Raw genomic sequence first — 24,309 nt, 5'->3', positions numbered from 1 at the left:
CAGTCTGGGAGCCCTTGGGGGACGTCCGACTGACAGCTTAGGCCTGCTCCTAGGCCTAAACCGTCAGTTGGACATCCATAGCGCTGCCACGGAGGCGGGAGAGGGTCCTGCCACCGCCGCTGCGCTCACCAGCCATGAGCGCAGCTTCTGGCTGAGCAGTGCTCCCCCTGTGGGAGCACACTGACCACCAGGGGACAGCTCCTGCATTGAGCATCTGCCCCCTGGTTGTCAGTGCACAGCATAGCAACTGGTCGTTCCACTGTTCGGTCAATTTGCATATTAGCCTTTTATTATATAGGATGTTTCTATCTCCTTCTCACTCTCTCTTACTCTCTGAAGTCAATTAAAAAAATATATGTATAGTTTTAAAAAGCGTGTGTGTGTGTGCGTGTGTGTGTGTGTGTGTGTGTGTGTGTGTGTGTGTGTGTGTGTATACCTGCATATGTATGTTTTGGGGAAATTCTTTGAATATGAATTTGTTCCTTTTGTTGTGTCAAGGATTTCATAGATAATTTTGTATTCAACTGATGACACTCAAGGGAGTCAAAGACTTAAAAAGCAACCATTGTTTTCAAGGTCAGATCAAATTTGGGCAATCATTCTTCATTCCCTTTGTAAGACCTCGGTAACTTGTCTTGGTAATGCTAGTGCAAAAAATGCCTTTTTGTAGACAGGTAGTTAGAGTACCATACGGAACTCATTTTTGACTGTCAAAACCAAAATTATTTGCAGGCCATAGATATACACAACCCTGAAGGCTGATGCCTCACTTAAGTGTTAAATCACCCAAAAAGATTATCTTGTCTTTCTTTTATGTGAATTCGGGAGCGCGCAGCTATTTAAAATTCCTCCTCTGGAGGAGTTCTATTAGGAGTGTTACATTTCTTTGGCCGTCCTGGAAGGAGCCAGCTCAATATTTTATCATTATATTTTTTAAAGCTACTTTGGGTTCTTTTTTAAAAAGTCAGATTGCAGCCTGGGGAGCAGACTATGCACTGTGTGTATGGCATGGATCTCACCAGGGTTGCACGGCTCAGAGTCCTTTCATACTTGTCTGGTACGTGGGTAGACCCCTGTCTACTAGCATCGCAGCAGGCAGGCGTGGAAGCGGTTAGTAGGTGAAAACCTAAACAGGTAGGTTGCGCGTTCACCTTCTCTGCACATTTAAACACGCACAGGCAGACAGTTCTAGAGTATCCCAGAGGGCACAGGAATAAAAGAAAAATAAGATTCGTTGTGCCATTAGAAACAGTCTGCAGTCACAGCGCAAAGAAATCACTGAAGCAGAGCTCAGCTCATCTTGAGAAGCTGATGCTGATAGATAGTGGGGGCTTGAACACATTCTGAATTATGAAATGAAAGCAAACAGTGGACAAAGGGAGACAATAGCCATAGTAACTACCGTAGCGGGTTCTTCCCCTACATCAGGGCTATATGGAGCACTTCAGACACAGTCCTGATGCTAAGAGAATCCATTTATCAAGGGCTTACCCCATGCCACTCTCTTCAGAGAACAATTTGTTCAGTTCGGTGCTGGTAGGTGCCCTGTCCTGCAGATGAGGAAAGTGACACGTAGCCTTTCACCAGCTGGCCCACGGTCACGCAAACTGGACAGTGCTAAGTCCGGGGTGAAAGCCCCAACTGGCAGATTGCAGAGACGATGCTCTATAGCAACCTCTCCGTTACATTCTCAACTAGCTGCCAGCCTTCATCTCAGCCGTTAGGCAGGATACGGCCTACCCATTCCATGGTGAAAACCGGCAGATTAAAGTCAAAACTGAGTACCTTGCACAGGATTGCTTGTAACAGTATCAACATTAAAAGCTGGTTCATCTGTTTCTAGATTCTGCGAAATTTCCACTATATTATTCTGCCTCTGTGATTGTCTTTTTCACTTACTCATTCATTTGTTTGTTTATGTAACAAGTGTTTGTTGAGCACCTTACCCCAGGCTCTGTTCTAGGCTCAGGGGGTACAGAAGTGAACGAGAACGCCACAATTCCAAGCTTTACGTGCTGGCGGGGAGAGATGGGCAGTAAGCAAGGAAACCAATGAGTGACGTGTTAGTCGATGCAATGAGGAAAAATAAAGTCCTATAAAGGGCTAGAAGAGGATGGAGAGATGGGCGAACTTAAGCTTTCTAGGTAAGGCGGTGAGCAGGGAAACCTGTAACTGCCAGTGGCCATTTTATCATCCTGTCACCTTCTATCGCAGGGGTCTTGACTTCTTGGTTTCTGTGACCTTGAAACTGAATCTGAGTTTTATATTGTTTTTTTCTGGTATACGGTTGACTGAAAACCTCCCATTTCAGTGCAGAAATGACTTTATGCCAGTTTTATTTCATATTCTGCTTGGGTGATTATTCCAAGAGACACAATGGGTAACTGTTTACTTTGTGAGTACTTGTTCAATGTAGCTGTCTTAACTCGGTGAGCAAATGCTTGGACTTCCTGGGAGAGGGTGCCTTGCCAAAAGTTAAGTGAAAGAAGGGCCTTTTCACTGTCCTTCATACTTGATGCGGGATATTAGTTCTTAGAGGCCATCTCGTGAGAAAAGCATTCGGGATGCCAGGAACTAAGAGGCTGATTTTAATCGAACACGTATATTCCAGAGTCTATGATGCTAAAATGTGTGCAGCTTGGTTTTGCTTTCCTTTAAAAGCTGAAACTCTCCTCCCCAGGAGTAATTAAAAATAAACAGCACTCATTACTGTTGGCTTGTAATGGCCACAACATCGCTTCCTCGCATCAGTGATTTACTGATCGAAAGCAAAGTAATTCAACATTGAAATTATCTGGAAAATTAAAAACCATTCTAAGTAATGAATAGTTTCAATTTCTGTAGCACCAATTGATGTTTCGTTGTCCTTTTTTATGCATCCTTCTGCACATATACAACTTGCTGACAAGCATGGTCTGATAGGGACTCCACCTCCAAGAACCGTGGGCCAAGCTGTTTCTGGGCTTAACTCTATAGACTCGGGGGTGACAGTCATGCATTCAGTTATCCAACCAACATTTTTTGAAAAGCTTCCTTAGACAAGGCATTTTCCCAGAGGCCTTGGGAATAAACATAAGAACAGCTAATGGTCTCTGCCCCCTAGAGAACTTATTATCTAATTGGGATAAAATGTTATTCTAATCTGTCCCTTTAATTGAACTGTTGATAGTATAATTTAGCCAATCTTGTGCGGTTGGGTATTTAGGAAGATATATATTTGCTCTAAAAGGCCTGTGTTATACACCCTCATGATAAATATCTGTTTATACTTCTGATTATTTGTTTGGATCTCTACCAGGAGAATAACTATGTCAAAGCACATGAATGTTTTAGACTAATTAATACATTTGAAAAAGTTAGGCAACGGAAGAAAAAATGGTTGCCACCTTCTCCATTGCCACAGATACTGGGCCTGAGCCTGTCCTTATTCCATGACCTCGTCACTGTGAGGACACCTCCTGCTGCTCTAAGTGTGTGTCTCTGGCCACTGAATTTTAAACAGTCTTCAGAAATGGTTCAACCTTTCCTCATTTTCAGGGAAATAGTGCTGACAAGAAATCGTCAACTAACATCAATAGTTTGTGTCTAACACGAGCTCACTGAGGTTTTTTCTTGCTTATATATCTGGAATTTTAGAAAATTAAGAAGTCATGGAAAGTGCTGTTAGGTGGTTTGGGAAGTTTCTTTGACTAAAAAAAAATAAAAAAAGGGAGATTACCACTGATCAACAGTTGAATATTGACTTAAAAGTTAGGGAAAAATAGAATAGTATTTTCTTAGGGCTTATTGAATTTCATAAAAACATATTTAGGGTATTCATATTTAGGGTAAATTAAGTAGCAAAACATTTGGTGCTAATGTATTTTTAAAAAGATATGTTTTATTGATTTTTTTTAGAGAGAGAAAGGAAGAGGGAGAGAGAGAAAATAACATCAATTGGCTGCCTCTTCCATGCACCCCAACCGGGGGACTGAACCCACCACCTGGGCATGTGCCTTGGCCTGGAAACCAACCAGTGACCCCTTGGTGCATGGGATGACCCTCAACCAGCTGCGCCGCACTAGGCAGGGCAGTGCATTTTACTTAAGCACAGAGCTCCTACCTACAGAAGTGTGTGTGGGGGGGAAGCAGTGTGGATGGGGTTCAGAATTCTGACCACGTGTCACTTAAAGGGGAAGTTTTGGCGTGGCGTCGAGGCTAGCCCGTAGCGATCTGTCGCAGCTTGTGACAGCATGTTTGCTTCCTCATTTTGTTTGCCCCGCTGTTTGCTCTCTTCTCCGTTCTAACCTCATTGGCTGTGCTGCTCCTTCCTAGAACCATGGGACACAAAAACCGCTACGTCAAGGTGCCTCGCGGTCACATCTGGGTGGAGGGCGATCATCATGGACACAGTTTCGACAGCAATTCTTTCGGGCCGGTAAGTCGCCTTGTTGCCGTCATCATTGGGTGTCAAAGGTGGGAGCAAAGGTGTGTCAGACTGTGAGCTCAAGGAATCCAGCCAAGACCCGTCATGAACCTCCCAGTGGAGCCATTGGTGTTTGTTTCCTTTAGGGTCATTGAAGCCATGGTGTGTGTGTGTGTGTGTGTGTGTGTGTGTGTGTGTGTGTGTGTGTGTGTCTTGCATAGAGAACACAGATGCTTCCATGAAGCTGGCTGGCTGATCCCAGTGGGAGGGTCTTCATTTCCCCCCAGAAATGCTTTGTAGCTTAAGTTTCCAGTTGGTACTTAATAGATAGAATGTGTAAAAGACCGTAGGCACCCATTTTCTACACCAGTCCTTAAAAATGCAGGCATCCTGGAAATCACGTTGGTAAGTAACATGCTGTCAGCATTAAATTATAGCAGAAATGCATAAACTAAAAAAAATTGCAGAAATGCAGATGTTCCTATGCCATGCTTATAGTACATAAAATATGTGACTAAACGGATATTATATATATATATATTTTTTTCAATTTGAATGTGTACAGAGATTCTCGACTTATGAACCATTACAATAAATCATTATGTAAGGCAAAGAAACTCTTAGTTACTGGGAATTGCACCTGATTTCTGGTTACCTCTGTCTGCTAAAAAACTTGGATTTTCACCCAGTAGATTTCCCTAAAGTGAGTCATATCTATACTTAATATTTATGTGTAAGTTAGTATTGAACACCTTCAGATAGGTTTGCAAAAGAGTGTGTCCCCAGAGTTTTGTCTAAACTGACTGTTGGTGGTGTATATGTGACAACCTGCTTGCATATTATGAGGGATCACATGGCAGTCACCTCGACTCACCTTTGGCTAAAAGTACAGTCATGGAGATGCACTTGGATCAGAACTATAGGTAAGTGGAATATCTTCAGGAGACTACACCACTTCCTTCTTCTAGTTGCCAGGCAACACAAACTTCTGAGATAGTCATTATTTCACAGATATAATTGACTCTTTGTGTCTTACACTGAAGATGGGACAGGCAGGTTGGAAACGTAGGCCACCTGTGGTATAGAAGTGATTGCTGTGAACAAATCCAGTAACAACTTGAAAGTGAAAATAAATCACCTAAAAGCAGTTTACTTCTCTCTCCCCAATAAGATTAAATCTAATTTCATGTATCAGGTGTGGACCAAGTCTACACAAAATGGCAGTCAACTTTAGTTCGGGTTTTAATTGGTTTTCATTTCCAGTGACTTTGAGATGAAGTGTTAAAAACCATTGTTTTGCTATTGGTTGTGGGATGTGTGACAGAAGTTAGAGATGGTTTTGTTTTTTGTTTATCTATTGACAACCATGTTGCTTGTAGCACTTCACTTCCATTTGGTTTATGTCATGCTTTTAAAGGAAATCTACTTCTTAATTACAACTTGAACCAGTAATATGAGCCTGAGACACAAAATGGCTTTGGAATGGAGTGATTCTTTTCTTTCGTTTTCATGGATATGTATATTCAGAGTGTCTTTTGGTTTATGGTTGGATAAGCTATCAATTTTCATTCACTTAACTAGCTTTTCTTTTTCTTTTTTGGGGGTCAAAATTAGATGAAGAAACTTTTTGAGGGTTAAGGAAGGAAAACATTTGTTACATATGTATTAACCTATTTGTGTTTGATGAGTTATAAGTACCTAATTTTACTTTAATTATGAGCTCTCATGTTCTATGTTTCAACAGCATTTATGCCTAGGAAAAAATAATTGACAGTATTAATATTGATACTCCCCAAAATGTTTTAAGAGGACAGAGGGGGGAGAAAGTGAAGTAAAGCCCCACAATCCTTATTTAAAGCTAATCTGTGATGTTTGAGTACAGAGAATTCTTATTGCATTTTTGATGAAATGAATGGTTATCTGAATAATTTGTTAATTATTTTAAAGTTCTTATAATTCTAAAAAATAAAAAATAAAGTTTTCTAATTCTAAAACTCTAAAATAATCTTGAATTTTAAAGTGCATGCAGACTTGAGAATTAATCGGTTTCCCCAGTAGCTTTCGGTTTATGTTTCTTGGTTTATGGAGAGCGCCCTTGGCGATGGTACATGGAAGGGCGGTAACTTTTCTAGGTGGCCCATCCTTTCCTGCCCTGGAGAGAAGGGAATGCACTTCTCTCCAGAGGCAGCTGGGATGGCCTCCGGGATGCGTATCTTGACTTTGTGGAGATTGATCGAAGCCTTTACCCTTCCTTTTCCTCCCGAGTAACTTCAGCAGTGCCTCCAAAAACAGCGAACATGCTCTGACTCTTCGAATAGTAGATGTCCTTTATCATGGCATCTCCCCAGCTCATTTGACATTGTTGCCCTCTGGCAAGCACAGTGGGGCTGACTTTCTTTATACGGAAGTAGACTTAGTTCTTGTGTAAAGAAGGATAAGGAAAAGAATGTTTCATTCTGTATGTTTTTCCTAGTGTGTTATTTCCTATTTATTTCTTAAGATTTGAATTTGCATTTCTGATCGGCTTATTGCTGTGATATGTAGACCCTCAATGGGATTTAACAGTTTTATAAGTAAAAGATGAACAGTGGAATATGAATTTAGAAGAGCAATATTGAGTTATAGAAACAGACAACATTGCAGCAAAATAAGTCCCGACTCCTTTCCTTCTAACTTGTTGGGATGCCATTATAGATGGAAACTAGTTGGCACTCTGAGGATCGCAGATGACATGTTACAATAAAACACAAAGTCATACCATCTTGGCTGTCGACCGCACCAGTCACTCAATTAGCAGGGGCTTTTTCTGCTCACGTCTAACAGGAAAAGTTTTCTCTTCGCTGAATCCATCTCACATAGACGATTGATAACGTGAGCACACGTGTGTGTGTGTGTGTGTGTGGTGTGTGTGTGTGAGAGAGAGAGAGAGCGCGAGAGAGAGAGCGAGAGAGTGAGAGAGAGGGAAACTGGATAGGAAATGTTCCCATTATGAGTATATCTTTATGGAATATCTTGTTTCTAAGCCTCTTGAATATATATCTTCACCACATGTTGATAGAAAACGCCCTATCTTTCTTCTCATAATAGAAACTCACCATCATAATGGCTTGAGCTTAGATTCTTAGTGTGAAAAATAGCTTTTGTATGTTTTCTTTAAAATGATAATTGTCTGGAAGTGTTTCCTGGGGCCTATTGCCACTTGTGTTTACTGGGTTATACATTAAAGACATCTGATGGTTCTGATACGGAGGCTGTGATTGCTTGGAACGTCGGGTAAGCACTTCTGTTGGTAATTCCTTTGCTCCATGAAGCAAATTAGGGTCTTTCCCTTCCCCACCGCTGCTTCCTGGAGAGGACGCTGCAGCGTTTCCCTCTGCAGCTATGCTGTTGTTCTTTGCCAGCATCCAGAAGCACTGATTATAATAAGGACTCATGCATCCTCTGCTTGCTTTCAATCGAAAGCACATCAAAAGCGAATTTTCTATGTGTGTGTGTACATGCATAGCTGTGGATTTTCAAATAGTTACTTTTAATTATTTCCAGCAGCTACCCCTGCTTCAGTGAAAAAGGCGTGCCGTAGTTCTTCCTCCCGTTTATCATAAATACCCAGTCCAGTACTTAACCTGAAATGTTTTCATAGACATTCATTCCTTTTGGTAAAAACACAAATGGGACTCTCCACAGCCTCCGTTTAGCTCAGTGGTTCTCAACCTTCCTAAGGCCACGACTACAGTTCTTCATGTTGTGGTGACCCCCAACCATAAAATTATTTTCGTTGCTACTTCATAACTGTAATTTTGCTACTGTTATGAATCGTAATGTAAATACCTGATATGCAGGATGTATTTTCATTGATACAAATTGAACATAATTAAAGCATAGTGATTAATCACAAAAACAATATGTAATTATATAGGTGTTTTCCGATGGTCTTAGGCGACCCCTGTGAAAGGGTCATTCGACCCGCAAAGGAGTTGCGACCCACAGGTTGAGAACCGCTGATTTAGCTGGTGCATTTTCTGTCTTTGACATTTTCCTGTCATTTTTATCTAGTTTTAAGTCATAAGCCACTAAGATACTTTCATCATTTGGAGTCTACTGATTTGTTATAAGGAATATATGTTCTCATAGAAATTCTAGTTATTTAGTATCTAAAATAAATACTTTTAACTTCACTGACCAAAGGATGTTAGGAAAAAAAAAAACACAAAAAAAATCATTTGCCTTAAATATTTCAAGGCAAAGATAATCTTTCCAAATGTATGAAAGTATTTGATTCTTAGGTTTGTAATCACAGTGTCACCTTGTGAATGGTTTGTGTTCAGGAAGCATGAAGCAGAGCTGAACAATTCGTGTGCAGAAGCTATGCCTGATATACTGCCTCCCTCTGAGCATGGGAAGTGCAAGTCACACTCAATAGGAATTCTTTTGAGTTCCGAGTCGCTTGGGAAAGGTCTGGTCACTTACTTTATGGACACCTAATTATTAAAATAGTAGCCCCCTGGGATGTTTTCTCGGAGCAAATATGCCCAAGAGGTGATAGTTTTGGACTAAATCGGTCTCAGAAAGATTATTTATAATGAAATGAGCTGAGGGTCTGAAAGTGAGGATCTATAAGAAAACATTGGCATGAAGATAAAATTTCCGTAGTATTCCATGTGAACCTAGTGAGAGTCAGAAAGTTTTTACTTCTTAAAACAACTAGTGAAAAAGTGAAGGAGAGGAAAAGTTGATTTTTTTCTTTGTATACAATACAAGTCTATCATTTATGTCTTCAAGACATTTTTTTGCATTTATTGTTTTCCCACATTGATTTTGGCCTGGATTCCGATGGTTGGAAGGGATAGGAGAGACAAGGACTGTGTTAACTAGAGAGAGGTTCCTGGGTTAGGTCGTACACGTGGGCAATGAACATTTCAGGAGCTTTACTATCTCATCATGCCTGTTTTTAACTTTTTCTCCACGTTATACATTTTGGGTAAAAAAAAAAAGTGATACAGTAAGTGGTTAACAAAGCAGTGTTCTTGGAGATGCGAGTAGTTGAAAGCAAGAGAAAGGAAAGGGAAGTTTGGTATTTTTAAAAATTAAGTTTTGAGGCCATTTGACAAAGGGAGGGGTTGGGCTGGAGTTTGGGGAGATGTTGAAAAGATTCAGAAGTTCAAGTCGTGGACAATAAGGAGTGCCCTGAACCCCTGATCATCCCGATCCTCTCGTCATTATCAACAGAAGCCCTGGTGCCCAGACAGAGCAAGTAAGAGGGTCAGTAGGCCCGAGACTGATGTATAACCCCTACCTGCGAGGAAGACAGATCACCGGCCAGATACAACCCAGTGTGCATTATCCTGGTGGGGGGACCACAGAGCTCTTAGAGGAGTAGGCATCGGGTACTAAGAGCCACAAGAAGGAACTCTGAAATCCCAGAAGGGCTTGGTAAAGCAGAGTACTCTGAAGTGGGTGAAGATAATACCTGTTACGTAAAATCTCCTGTTGTGTACAGCCCTCTGGATGCCGCCTGTGTTGTGAGTGGAGTGGTTTGTGCCTGGGCTGGTCCATGCGCTCCAGTTGCCTTGGAAACGCTTTGCTGGTACAACACAGGGTGGTCCCGTGGATGCGGAGAATGAATTGACATTTCCTTTTATTTATCTTTGAAGTGTAGCATTTTCCTTGTGTAAATTCTCGTGAGCAGCTAGAGTAACTTTTATTTAAAATCAGCCTTTTTCAAATAAAGAGAAAGGTCATTAGATTATGTTGACAGGATCTGAATAAAGGGTTCTAGTCACACTTTCTTAGAAAAATGATGCTCAGACTTAAACTGGTCAGATTTTCTTGAACTGGTCAGATTTTCTTCAGAACATGCTTGTGTTCATTAAAACATGTTTGTTAGGAACTAAAATAACCTATATTTCATATACAATGGATGGTAACAACAGCCCTATGAATGTTAAAGTCATAAAACCTCACCGCGGGGTTTTCTGGGTGTTTCTCACGGTTCCCTTAACCCAGGGGTGGGCAAACTTTCTGACTCGAGGGCCACAATGGGTTCTTAAACTGGACCGGAGGCCAGAACAAAAGCATGGATGGAGTGTTTGTGTGAACTAATATATATTCAAAGTAAACATCATTACATAAAAGGGTATGGTCTTATTTCAATAGTTTTATTCATTTCAAACGGGCCGGATCCGGCCCGCGGGCTGTAGTTTGCCCATGGCTGCCTTAAACAGTGCTGGAAACCTCACCTATTTCATGTAGGTACAGTTTTCACTCGACTCGAATAGACAAAGGCAGGCACTTCATGCAAAGGCCGGAGCCAATGCAAGGAAAGCCATCCTAAGGAAAATATCTGTATAACGCACACAGCCATTCTCAGAAAGAGCCCATTCTCCCTCCAGAACAATATTCACAACGAAGACATGCCCGGACTGCGGACAGAAGCAGAGTCCCTGAGGGTCGTCCTCGCTTTTAGTTGGATTTGCTACTCTACGTCAGGACATCAACCATCACAACACAAAGCACATGGTTTCTTGAGAGCAGGGAGGGGATGAGAGTGCCAGGGAGAGTGGTGACGTAAACAGTGACCCCCACCCCAAGAACAGAGACCGTCTCAGCTTCCATTTCCACCAAATCAGATCTCATCTGTGTCTTCATCTCCTGCTCGTGTAGAGCCATTTTCCACATGGTTTCCTCTCCCGAGAGGGGACATGTCACAGCGCTGTCGTTGCGTTTCATTGCGATGGCAGACGCCGTTCCTTCGGGCTGTTTCATTACGGAACGAAGCGTGTTTGTTGCTCAGAAATGTATATTTACTGACAGTGGGTCAGGGGCCAAGATTTAGCCCAACATATGCAGTGTTATTAACTTATCCTTCAGCGGATCTTAGAATTGTTTTAAGAGTGCGATCGAAAAGCCCTTATTATTTGTAAGACATAGTTGGTGACTACATAGAAAAATAAAATGGAACATACGAGGGGCTGGAGCGAGGAGGGAGATAGTCTACTGCTTTGCCTAGCCCAGTAATGGCGAACCTATGACACGTGTGTCAGAGGTGACACGCGAACTCATTTTTTTTGGTTGATTTTTCTTTGTTAAATGGCATTTAAATATATAAAATAAATATCAAAAATATAAATCTTTGTTTTACTATGGTTGCAAAGATCAAAAAATTTCTGTATGTGACACGGCACCAGAGTTAAGTTATGGTTTTTCAAAATGCTGACATGCCGAGCTCAAACGGTTCGCCATCACTGGCCTAGACCCATGGTCGGCAAACTGCGGCTCGCGAGCCACATGTGGCTTTTTGGCCCCTTGAGTGTGGCTCTTCCACAAAACACCACGTGCGGGCGCACGTACAGTGCGATTGAAACTTCGTGGCCCATATGCAGAAGTCAGTTTTCGGCCTGGGCGAGTCTATTTTGAGGAAGTACTGTTGATATTTGGCTCTGTTGACTAATGAGCTTGCCGACCACTGGTAGACAATACCATCAGGGAGAGCCTGCCCCTGAACTCACTGGGATTGAGGTTTGAGATTAAATTGCCTAGTTTAAGTGGGTGTCTCCTTATAAAATATTTGCTCGGTGGTTGCTCCCCACTTTTCTTAATATGCAGACACCAAACTATGGAAGTGACTTTGGCTTTTGACTAAGCTTGGGGGCGATAACGGCCTTTGGAAACTTTTAATTTTCCTAAAGCTTATCAAGTAATCTTAACAATGGCTTTGCTTTTGTGTCAGTATCATATTGTTGTATTTACCGAAATGACTTAAGGAGGATTTAAAGTCAGTTTGATTGTCAGTGACTTAGGCGATTGTTTCCCGTGTAATGGAGTCATACGAGGGGCCTGTAATGGATCAGACTAAACACAGTTTTAGACATTGTTTACAAGTCAGACCCACGTGGGTTTGCGGTTTATTGAAACTTGTCTAGCTCGGTAATTCTAGCCGTGGGATGCAGGTCTTCATCACAGGGCAGGGATCACATTCATGGCGCGCTCTATGGACGGGCATCGCAGACCTCGAAGCTTCTGCGAGGATCACAGGGATTCCTGTCATTGTGGATAATTCTGCCCCAGCCCCCCTCCTGTCACTAAGAATTTTTTTGAAAACAACTCTGATCTCATCAGGCCACTTCCTCAAACAACATCATCAGCCTGCAGCACCCGTCACATTTAATGAAGAAATGGTGGGAGCCTTCCCTTTCATATCAGGCACATGCCCCACCAGTGTGGCTCAGTGGTTGAGCATTGACCTATGTACCAGGAGGTCACGGTTCCAGTCCCAGTTGGGGCACATGCCCTGGTTTCTGGTTTGATCCCCAATAGGGGGTGTGCAGAAGGCAGCCAATCAATGCTTCTCTGTCATCATTGATACTTCGCTCTCTCTTCCTCTCCCTTCCTCTCTCTGAAATCAATAAAAACATAAAATGGGAGACATCTGTAATACTATCAACAATAAAAAATACGTTAAAGAATATTTTTTAAAAAAATCAGACACAGACAAAGAGGGCCATTCTTATACCACTTCCATCCAAGGCTGCGCTGAAAAGGTCATTGCCAGTGCAGGTTAAGGCACGAAAGGGAAATAAAGGCTATAGAGATTGAAAAGAGAGATTCCAAGCTGGTTTTCTCTCTCTCAAGTACGTTATTTCTACTTAGAAAACCCAAGAAGTATCTGCAGAAATATTAAAGCAGTTCTTTGAGTGTACTAGTAGTGTAGGACTGCCGTAGGCAATAATCAAGCATGTCTAGACATCATCAACAACTAGAAAATACACTTTTATAGAATTTGCCTTTCAAAATAGCACTAAGGAAATTCAGGGTAGTGATTACTTCTTGAAGTGAAGGGAACAAGTGTGACTGGGGAGGGGTGAGTGGGCCCCCAACGTCCCGGTACTCTCTTGTATCTTAAGCAGCGTGATGAGAATACAGGCGTTCATTATATTATGCTTTATGCCTTTCATGCCTGGAATATAGTAGAATATTTTAAATAGCTACATAAGCAGAAATATTCAAAGTTGGCATCAACAGCTACCCATTACTCACAGCAGGTCTTCTCCTAGTGTTTGTGAGGCCTGGGCATGGGGTCGACATAACACATGTCTAAATATTTACTAGCTGTATCAGGTTAACAGACTGCCAGATGAAGTATGTCCCTTTCCCTTAACGGGATAACATACCTCTATATGCTAAAACCAGCAAACATATAAACATGACTGAATTTAATTACCATCACCAAGTCCGGATATTCTGCTGGCAGGCCTGTGATGTTTGGGAGAGTAATCTAATAAAAGCAGATATAATTCATGAATTATATGCTTACTCATAAACATTTTCTGGCCTCCATTTCTGCAAAATCACTATGTTGTTATTATATTTCCCATGTAATTTGCATTCTATTTACAATAATTATATAAAGGATTAAAATAATGTTTAATTGCATTTGGAGCATAGAAAAATCAGAATATATGTTTATCAAAATATAAATGAGAATAGTCACAGAACATATATGCATACCCCATGGACACAGACAACAATGTGGTCATGGCCAGAGAGGCAAATGGGGGACATCGTAGTAATGTCAACAATAAAAGAATCCTTCATTAAAGAAAGGAAATAGAAATGAAAACGAACGTGAAAAATTACAAAGTAAATTTTTTTTTGAAATTTTCTAACACTGTTTGTAAAATATCAAATGTATCTTTTAAAATCTAAAGGCAAAATAAAATGACTACTGATGAACATAAAAGTTCTATCAAAATTATTTAAATAAAACAATTAAGTTCTTCAAGAATTAAGTCTTGTTACACATTTTGTAGAAATAAGTCTGCCTGCAGGCTGAGGGTTCACTTTCCACGTGGTCGTTCGTGTAAGAGTCGGTCTCGCACCTCATTCACTTTGTCGCCTGACCTGCACGCATCCCAGCTTCGGAGGCACCGAGAAGCCATTTACGTGTTTGGGCAGGAGGGTAATAGGAAGAGGCAGGTCAGCAAGGCTGATTGGGAAAATTATGAATGAAAGATGAGATTGCAAATAGGCTACCGGTGAGAATGCAATTACTCGGTGAGAGTATTGGTTCAAGTGGGAGATGATTAGTCCTGAGGCTAAGATGACAGCAATAAAAATATGAAGAAGTGGATTGATGGGCGGGCCCTAAGGAGCCAGCCATTGATTGGGTGTGTGTCAGAGAAGTCCCCCAGGCGAAATACGGACCTGCCTTCGTGCTCCCCCACGCAGTGACCGAACTTTACAATGAAGCATGACGGTACTGACGGTGACCATGACACATTAATGATGTTCCCGTGATCGTTTTTATGTAAAAGACCGAAAAGTGGAGGGGACACAGCAATGCTCTGTGCTTCTTCAGTTGGCAGAGAGCTTGGCTGGTACTTGAGCTGGCACTGTTGGCTCCCGGGTGGTTGGAAGTGTGCTGCCTCCTAATGCTGCGACCTGCCGTGCTGACCCCGGGAGGGATGACCGCCTTGCTCATGGCTCATTAGAACTTCCGGCCGGAACTAATCCATCGGATTTCTGTTGCCTCTCACTTAGCATCCCTGACAGTGGATGTGCTTCCCCGCCAACCACAGGCCCCTCTGCTCCTTGTCCGAAGTTCTCACCTGACTCAGAAGGTAAAGGTGATTCCTAGAATGTAGAGGCGAATGGGAAGGAAGCGTATGGTGGGAAAGTCAGTACGTCGGTGATTAAACTGGCTGATGGAAAAGCCGGCTTAACGTGTCTTTTCCATTAGTGTTGTTATTTAAAATTGTTATTTAATATGCAAGTCCATGTGATATATTTTTGAATGAAACTATTTGTTTAAAGAGAAAAGAAATTATAAGTGATACTGGTGGAGTGATGTAGAATGTTCACACTAATTTCAGCTTACAGGAACAAATGGCCCCTCTCAATACAATTACTGTATGAAAGGAAGTGTATTGGCACGGTGGGCTGAAATGAGGATCGGATCAGTAGAAGGAGAGTGGGAATTATAAAGCTTCGTCAAGTTGTGGAATATTGGGCTGAGTTTTTTGATCAAGAAACCTGATTGTAATGAAGATGCCCATTATGAACTAGAATCTACTTTATACTGAAAACCGCACGAGGCTATTTTACTGAGACCTCCACTGACTTCACTTAGAGTTGAAGAGCTTCTCCCAGACCATGCTGAAGCTACCAACCCCCGCCCCTCACCCCACCCCACCTTGCTGCAGTGCCGTGGATTCGCACTCTACCTGCCTCCTATTCGCTGGGAAGCGGCAGACAATGCCACAGTCCTCTCAAATGAGCCACGATTACATTTAGGCCGTTCGTATAGATTAAGTTTCATTTCAAAAAAATAAGATTATAAATGTCAAGTCACTATGGAATTATGTTGACTGTGGTCAAGGAAAATTCTAATCTTAAAATATTTGGTCCAAAGGCTTTTGAAATAAACTTAATTGTGTGTTTCTTCTGACATTTAAGAAAACAAACAAAAACAAAGCAACCCCCCCCCAAACAAAAAACAACAACAAAAACACAGCATAGGGGTTTGCTCAGCCTTTTAAACAGAGAAAACTTATATACTGAATAGGGGATGGTAGTGCCATTAAATGAGTGGATTCTTTAAGGCTGAGGCTGGGTTTCCCTGGTGTTTGTTTCCAGATTGAGTGCCTTACCCTGCACTGTCCGAAAACTAATAGTGAAAGTGGGCAAGGCCATTGCAAAGGGCACTTACCAAGGACATCGTATTTAAATTACACTTTTTGCCCAGATGGACATTGTTAGTTAAATTGCTGTATCTTTTCAAATAATATTACTGTTGAGTCACAAAAGCATACCTAAGTGACCGTCCGACCAGTAGCTATGATGCACAATGACCACCAGGGGGCAGATGCTCAACGCAGGAGCTGCTGAGCTGCAGTTACTTGGCAGCTGCGGTTGTCAGGTGACGCACCAGAACCAGAGAGGAGGGAGCCCGATTCAGGGGGGTGTCACCTGAGAATTGCCCTCTCACAATCCGGGACCCCTCAGGGGATGTCGGAGAGCTGGTTTCGACCCAATCCCCACAGACCAGAATCTGTGCTCCAGGCCTCCAGTACTTTATAAGATCTTAAATAAACTTTTGAGAGTTAGTTCTTATTTGGTTTTATGAGAATCACATAATACTTCCTGTTCTTAATTTGGGGGAACAAAGCTATCATGCCTTAGATGAATGATTTCCCCTCCAGGTAAAACTGCTAGTTGATTGCAGGGAAGGCTCTCTGCCGTGGGAGGCTTCACATAACAAATTACGGAACTTGAACTCACAGTACATGCTTCTCCGCCCTCTCGTTCCCTCTCACTGTCTCACTCCTAGTTCTCTTGGAGTTCATTATCCACACCTTTTCGTTATCTCAACAAAGGAAATCTAGTATTTTTTTAAATATTATGTAAGGCATCCTTTCGTGGAAAGGGTTTAAATAGGATGTGCCGGGTATAATAGGCGCAGTACCCTAATTGATACATCCCGGTCCTTTACATTTGTGAAGATGGCCATTTTCAGAACTTTGTTTTTCACACTCTCCGTTTTTAATTCCTGGAAGGCCATGGGGACTGTTATCACCACTTTGATTAGCCTATCTGTTCAGATGGGCTTTCCTATAGCTTCAGTCCAGTTTGAAAATAAACCAACCGAAAACATCATGAATCATGGAGAGCAGACTCATTTGCAGATGCAAAATATACTCTAGATATTCTTCCTGCTCGATTCAGAGTGAACTGGGCCTAGTCAATGATAGCGTCTCCCCAGCTCAGCATGCATTCATTCTTCTCTCACCCTGACTTCTCTTAGGCACAGTAGTAACAGCAGGAGCCCCTCCCTCCCGCTCAGGAGTGTAGACCTCTCCTGCTCTCAAACTCCTCTCCTCCCCTCCTCTAAAGGAGGGAGTCTATTAACAGAAGGAGGGGGAGGGGGAGGGGGAGGGGGAGGGGAGGGGGAGGGGGAGGGGGAGAGGGAGGGGGAGGGGGAGAGGGAGGGGGAGGGGGAGAGGGAGAACTCTTGCAAATGTTACTTTCAACTTTTTATAAATGTCGCAGGAATCTTTCTCCTCTACCCAGCATCACCACAGAAAGGAATAATGATGGAGCGGCAGAAATCAGCTGGCAGGCAGAGGAATTGTCTGTGTGGTGGTGGCTCCCCCAAAGCATCACAGCCCCTCACTTGTCCCTACAGGCAGTGGTGACTAGTGCTGGGAGAGGCTTTGAACCATGAGCTGAAGGAGTATCTCCCAGCCCCAGCGTGAGCCAATGCCCCTTCCCCACCCCAAGGCCTGAAGCTGAGGGGAAGCTCAAGGCCATGGCCGTGGTACAGGTCACAGTGTGAGCCAGAGGAGAGGGAAGATCTGACCCCGGCTCTCAGTGCACAGGGTCCATTTGGGCCAATGCTGACCCAGGGCCTGCAAGACTTGGGACGGACTGGCCCAGCCTGGCACTATCCATCACTGTCAGTGGCGGGCGCTGTGGTGGCCATAGCTTCCAGAGCTCCAAGTCAGCCCTGGTCTCCATGTAACTTATTGGAAGCCAGAGCCAAGGCGAAGGTAGGAGGTGGGAGGGCTCACTTCCCTCCACAGCCCGCATGGCCTCTGTTTCATGTGCCGCCATCTCCATGCGGATAAGTCAACTGAAAATTTTACAGCGTGACTCACCCGGAAAATAGCGTTCAGTTGCGTGGTTTCAGCGGGGAGGCAGTGCCGGAAAAGACTAATATATTCCGTTTTAAGAGGCAGCCTTGTGATTTTATGTGGCCTGGGATTCTGCTCTGTGCTGACAGCCCATGCAAATTCAAGTGCGGTGCAATTTAAATGACAGAGGGCGACTGGGCTGCTTCACTAATGGGAGCTGGGGCTCATCCTCAGCTTTTGGGCTGTTTTGCTCTGGAGAGAGGAGGGAGTGGTGAGTACTCCTCTGAGAACTCACACAGGAGCTGGGTGTTCATAGACTGCGTGGCTCTTCTCGTTAAATAACTAATTATAAGCCTTTAAAAAAATCCCCTGCTGTCTCTTGAATTAGGAGTAATGCCATGGTTATCCCATGCTGATAAAGTCTAAGATCCGAGTTCAGATGGATTTAATGTGCACCAGATAGTAGGCTGTGGTTTTAAAAAATGTCTACTATTGGTCGTTCTTATATGTGACATTTGTGTCTCACTGTCGCTTCTCTGAGATGAAAAGGTACTCAAGTTCTGAAACTGTTGTAGGAGGTTGCTTGCACCTCTTCTTCCTCCTTCTCCCAGGTCTGTCTTTGTTCCAACGTTTTCTTTTGCAGCTCAGTAAGGTGCCTGGGCTTTGAGCACATGATTACTCACTGGGCTCGGAGTTTGTCAGGGTGACTTCCGTGTTGCCAACAACACTGGGCTCTTCGGGGATCCATCCGAGTCCGCCTCCCCGCAGTGCTCCATGTGGTGGCCACTTCCCTTTCAAGCCCCTTGAGAATTTTCTGCCCTTAGCCCAGGGGTGGGCAAACTTTCTGACTTGAGGGCCACAATGGGTTCTTAAACTGGACCGGAGGGCCGGAACAAAAGCATGGATGGAGTGTTTGTGTGAACTAATATAAATTCAAAGTAAACATCATTACATAAAAGGGTACGGTCTTTTTTTTTTTTTAAAGTTTTATTCATTTCAAACGGGCCGGATACTGCCCGCGGGCTGTAGTTTGCCCAAGGCTGCCTTAGCCTCTTTGAGCCCACACACACCACCAGCTCTCTTCTGGGGCCTCATTTGCATATTCCCTTCCCAGCCAGATCTCTGAGTCAGGGGACCCCAAGCGCCATCTGGGCCTTCATTTCTATTTAAAGCTTTCCCTGGAAAAACTGGTCCCCTCTTCGCATGATGTTCCCATGCCTTGGTGCTCAGGTCTTATCCCCAGGTCCTATCATACCTGATGTTCAACAGCAAGTCTAAGATGACACTCTATTCCCTTCCTTCCACCTCCATTTTATTCGCTCAGATTCCCCCCATTTTAGTAGGTGGCGTGGCCATCTATCTGGCACCACAAGCCAGAAAGTTAGGAGGCACCTTGCTGTCTCACCCCTCATCACCCCCATCGCTTCCGCCCAACATCAAGGCCTGTAAGCGCTGCCGCAGTCAGACAACCCGAGCATATCACCGCCTTCCATCCCCACGGCTGCCTCCCTAATTCAAGTCCTCCTCAGATCGCTCTGCCATAGCTGCCCAGCTGGCCTGCAGGCCTTCCTTCTTGATCTGCTTAATTCCACAACTTAGATAGCAGCCGGGGCCCTCTTACCCTCACACCAGGTCCCCTTCCTGCATGCAACACTCCAGGGGCTTTCTGTTGCTGTTAGAATGCAAAACCTGCTGCAAAGGGTTTTCTCTGACTCACCTGGGCCTTCAGGGACCTCACACCACGTGTCCCCTGCATTTTTCTCTTCTCTGAGCTTGTGCCAGTCTGGTCTCCTCCAGTTCCTTGAGCAGGCGAAGGTCTTTTGTCCTAGCCGGTTCCCATTCCTGGAATTCTCTTCTCTTGGGTTTTTGTGTAGCTGCCTCCTTATTTTCCCCATTTCAGTGCATCTGGTCTAAAATGGAGCGAACACACACACACACACACACACACACACACACACACGCACACACACCCCTCTGCCATCGCTGTCATTACCATGTTAGTGTCTCCATAACTTGTACCACTTTCTCATAACATTTCATGTATTTCTTTACTTTCCTCTTGGTTTTATCTCCTCCAGTAGAAATGATGTTTCACGAGATCAGAGGCCTCATCTTTCCCATTCACGGTGGAATAGTGCCTCTCCTACTGGCGCCGCATGTACCTTTGTTAAATGGATGAGTGCATTTCTGTTCTGTGAATGCGTGAATGAACTCTGCTCAAGGGAGCCTCCCGCTCAGAAGTGAGAAGTTAGTGAAAGTACAGAAAGGGCATCTTGGTGACCGATGCCTGCTCTGGTGGCCAGTGGAAATCGAAAGGCAGGTCCAGGCGTGAAACACTTTCCTGGCAGCGTGTGATGAGACTAGAGAGTGAGATGTTTTCCACCTTGAAAACACATGGCGATCAAGCAGGAATCCCACTCCTGGGTGTGCATCTGAAGGAAATGAAGACCGGGTAGCAAGGAGATGTCTGCATTCCCGTGTTCATCCAGTCTTATTGACAGCAGCCGAGATGGACAAACAGCCCAGGTGTCCATCAGAGGGTGAAGCAGATGTGGTACTGACGTACCATGGATTGTCCTTCAGCCCTGAGGAGGAAGGTAATCCTGCCATTTGTGTTGACGTGGATGGACCTCTTACAATTTTACTTGTCAGTTTTATCTCAATAAAGCTGATTTTTTTTAAAATAGAAAAGATAATTGGGAAAATAAAGCGCAACTAAATAGGTCTCTGCTCTAAAATAATTCATGCTCTAAACTAACAATAGAAGCTAATCAAAGACGCAGCAACCGGTGACGATCGATCAAAGCAAAGGGGATGAGGAGGAAAGCTAAGGAGAGGGTGTCCTTCAGGCAGAGCACAGGGCACCAGACTGGCTGAAACCCAAAGGGCGGCAGAGTAGAAATGGGGAGGTAGAGATTTGGGGGTACACCAAAAAACCCTTTTTAACTAGACAGCTAGTAATAGAACTATAAGGTATTGATGCTATCTAGGTATCATTGGGGCCCAGCTGGTGTGCTTCAGTGGTTGAGCATCAACCTATGAACCAAGAGGTCACAGTTTGATTCCCAGTCAGGGCACATGCTCAGGTTGTGGGCTCCATCCCCTGTGTGGGGCGTGCAGGAGGCAGCTGATCAATGATTCTCTCTCATCATTGATGTTTCTCTCTCTCTCCCTTTCCTGTCCTCTCTGAAATCAATAAAAAAATATATTTAATAAAATATATACTAGTATCACTGGGAAGTTAAGAAGGCAAAGTCCAATTTAGTACAGGGTGACCTGAGATTGGGGTAAATGAAAGGACAGACTGTGTCCCTGACTCCTCTTCCAAGGAAAAAAACCACTAAATGTATCAGTTACTCAGCCTGCCCTTAAACCAGCCAATGGGAATGCAAGGAGAACTAACCAAAGACCCTAAAGTGTGCTGACCACCCCCCTGTCTTTGTGTAACCAGACCCTAGCCACACTCTGCCCTTGCATCGCTAGCCCCCAGCCCTCACTCAACCAACTGGAATCGGCCAAATCAGTGGTCTGAGTGTGCCCCCCACCCCCCGACCCCACGCCCTATAAATTCTTTGTTCTCTTGGGAACCAGGGCTCTCTAGCACCCTACCGCTGCGCCGGTGGGGGAGTCAGAGGGACCAAGTCCGGGCTTGAATAAAGACTCTATGCTTTTGCATCGGACTCGGCGCTCACTGGTGGATCTTTGGGGGGATCTTGAAATCTGGGCATAACAGTAAATACAGGAAGATAGAAAAAGGATGGGGCCAGAGCTCCGGGCCCCACGGTCAGACTCTCCACAGACCCTAGTTATCCAGGCCTGAAACCTCAGAGCAATGCTTGTCAAAATCTAGTGCACATCAGTCACCTGGGTGCCAGTGGTTCTCAACCTTGGCTGCACATTAGAATCACCTGGGAATCTTTTAAAATCCTTATTTCTGGGCCTCATCCTCTGGAAATTCTGTTTCTTTGTTATGGGGTGGGGCCACAACATTAGTAACAAAGAAACAGAATTTCCGGAGGATGAGGCCCAGAAATCAGGATTTTAAGAAGATTCCCAGGTGGTTCTAATGTGCAGCCAAGGCTGAGAACCACTGCTCTAGAGGCTCCCGGCCTGCTAGGGGCCCTGAGTAGCAGGACCTGCATGGGTTTGGGGAAGCTGCGCTTCAGCAAGTATTCGCTAAGTCAAACTAATGCCCTCTCGCTCCAGGTCAGGCCACACCTTCGTAAACACAGGCTTGTAGTTTTATCTGCTCTCAGGTAGCGTTTTAGCAGAGTTTGATCATGTTGTGAATGCTTGAATTTTTGTTTAAATTGTTGATTATGTAGAAAAAGTGGAAATTCAGACACACTTCCTTCCAGGGATTAAATGTTCTCGTTTTTATTACAATGGTGCATACCTTGCCTTTTCTATTTTTGGTGGCGTTTTGAAAAATGTAATTAGTTTCAGATGATTTACAAATTATTTGGTTTTGCAGAATTAGGCTTTAAATTAGGAAATTAGATGGAGAAATGAGAGAGCATGTTGTTTAAATATGTACTTTCTCTTCTTAGTAAAGGCCCCACAGACATTTGCGTCTGCTCACATGATGTTTCTGAACTCTGGGAGCAGAAATCCCAGTGTTTGTTACTCACTTAAGCAGCTCACGTGTGAGCAAGGAAAAAACGAAGACACGATTTAAATTGTAAACATGGTAAATGTGCATTTCCTGGAGAGAAAATAGTCTTGTCTTAGAAAAATTTGAGCTTCCTTTTCCAATATATTTCTCTTTAATATTTAAGAGAATATTAAACTAATAGGAGTCTCCGTTACTATGTTATTTTTTCCTTTCTGGAAATGTTGGTTCTGTTTCAGAAGTTTGTCTTTGCATTCAGTTTGGGAACTGTTCAAACTCAGCTATTTTCCGGAACAAGAAATTGATTCGACTGTAGACAGAGTAATGGAGATAGGCTGGCCGGCTCAGGAGAACTGTACGTGTGAGAAGCACCAAGCACAGTGCCTAGTGGGTGCTCTGCGCTTGGCAGTGGTCTATGTAATGCAGGTGGCTGTCTGACTGTGTGAGAGGGCGGGGCCTGCCCTATGCCAGTTCCTGTAATCTGCTGTGGGAGATTTCCTGAAGCTAGGAAATGTTTTAGTAATCTTTGTGTCTGTTTTCTTTGCCCAAAGCCCCAAGGCTTAAAGATTGTCTTGTTTAGAGTTGCTTGGAATACAATAGGCAATAATGGTACTGGGATTGGAACCCCCTAGCCCCTGGGCCCAGATTTGATGATCAAAGCATTAACTCTATACGTGCTGGGCTACTGGTAGACTTGGGGTGATTGACTTTGGTTCATGTCCACACTAGCTCAGGGTTGTCTTGATCCAATTTAGCTATGAGGGCTGTAATTACTGAGTCTGCACATTTCCTGCTGCTTTTGTTTCCAGCGAGACAAAAGGGCTGGGGGAATAAGAGAAACAAAGAAGCTCCTGGCCAGAATAATACACGCCAGGTGTTCCTTCTCTCGGCTTCACTTCGTCTTGCTCATCCCACACCTCATGCTTGTCTGGATTTTAAAGTTGGTTGCACATGTTCTTTTTAACTCGCAAGAACCTTCTATTCAAAATAAGGCCTGCAGATAGGAGCTGTCCAGTTTGAGTCTGCGTCCCTGGGAAGGCCGGCTACCTTTGGCTCACGGCTCTGCGTTGTTGCTCAGTCTGTGGCTTGTTTTCCTCTGGACCCTGCAGGCCCAGGGGAGCTCCTGGGGGGACCATCCTCAGAGCAGCGCATGTGAGCTGCAGGGAGATGTCAGCATCGGAAAGCTCACGGTGAGGTAACGAGTCCAGGCATCTCAGGAGCCCGCCAGCTTCAGGGAATGCCGCTCGGGTTAGTCCTGCTTATTTTTGAAACTAAGAGCTGGAGGCTCACCTACCAACATCAAGAGCCTCCAAACAAAAGCCAGAGCCGGAAGGAACTGGACCAGCGGTTGCCTTCACAGCCAGCGGAGGCATTGCCATTCCGCCTGATGCAAAGTGAGATGTAGGGGTGAGGGTAGAGGAAGGATAACACATCACAATAAAAACACATGGTAAGGTTTTTGGGGAGTGGTAATGATTGTGTTCCTATACTCACCTGTCATCTCTCCACGTGCATGTCTATTGTTTAATTGCTCATACATTTTACTGTAGAAATGCTTTGGCAGATACTCTCACTGCTGTGGTCCGGATTGTGTCTTCCCACAACCCCTGTGAAGCCCTGGCCCCAGTGTGATTGTGTTGTAGGCGGGGCCTTTAGCAGGTGAT

At 43.9% G+C, this 24,309-nt stretch overlaps 1 protein-coding gene across 2 annotated transcripts in view; it reads left to right on the top strand.

The window, feature by feature from the left end:
- Positions 1-24,309, top strand: part of IMMP2L (inner mitochondrial membrane peptidase subunit 2) — a 477,803-nt gene that overhangs the window by 375,183 nt on the left and 78,311 nt on the right. For both annotated transcript variants that reach the window (XM_059655893.1, XM_059655892.1), the window contains one exon: positions 4,315-4,417. In XM_059655893.1, coding sequence (XP_059511876.1) covers positions 4,315-4,417 — 103 coding nt within the window. The remainder of the gene's footprint in view (positions 1-4,314; positions 4,418-24,309) is intronic.

This window comes from Myotis daubentonii, chromosome 10 (assembly GCF_963259705.1).
Source record: "Myotis daubentonii chromosome 10, mMyoDau2.1, whole genome shotgun sequence".
Classification (NCBI taxonomy): Eukaryota; Metazoa; Chordata; class Mammalia; order Chiroptera; family Vespertilionidae; genus Myotis; species Myotis daubentonii.
This window is presented reverse-complemented; position numbering and strand designations above follow the sequence as displayed.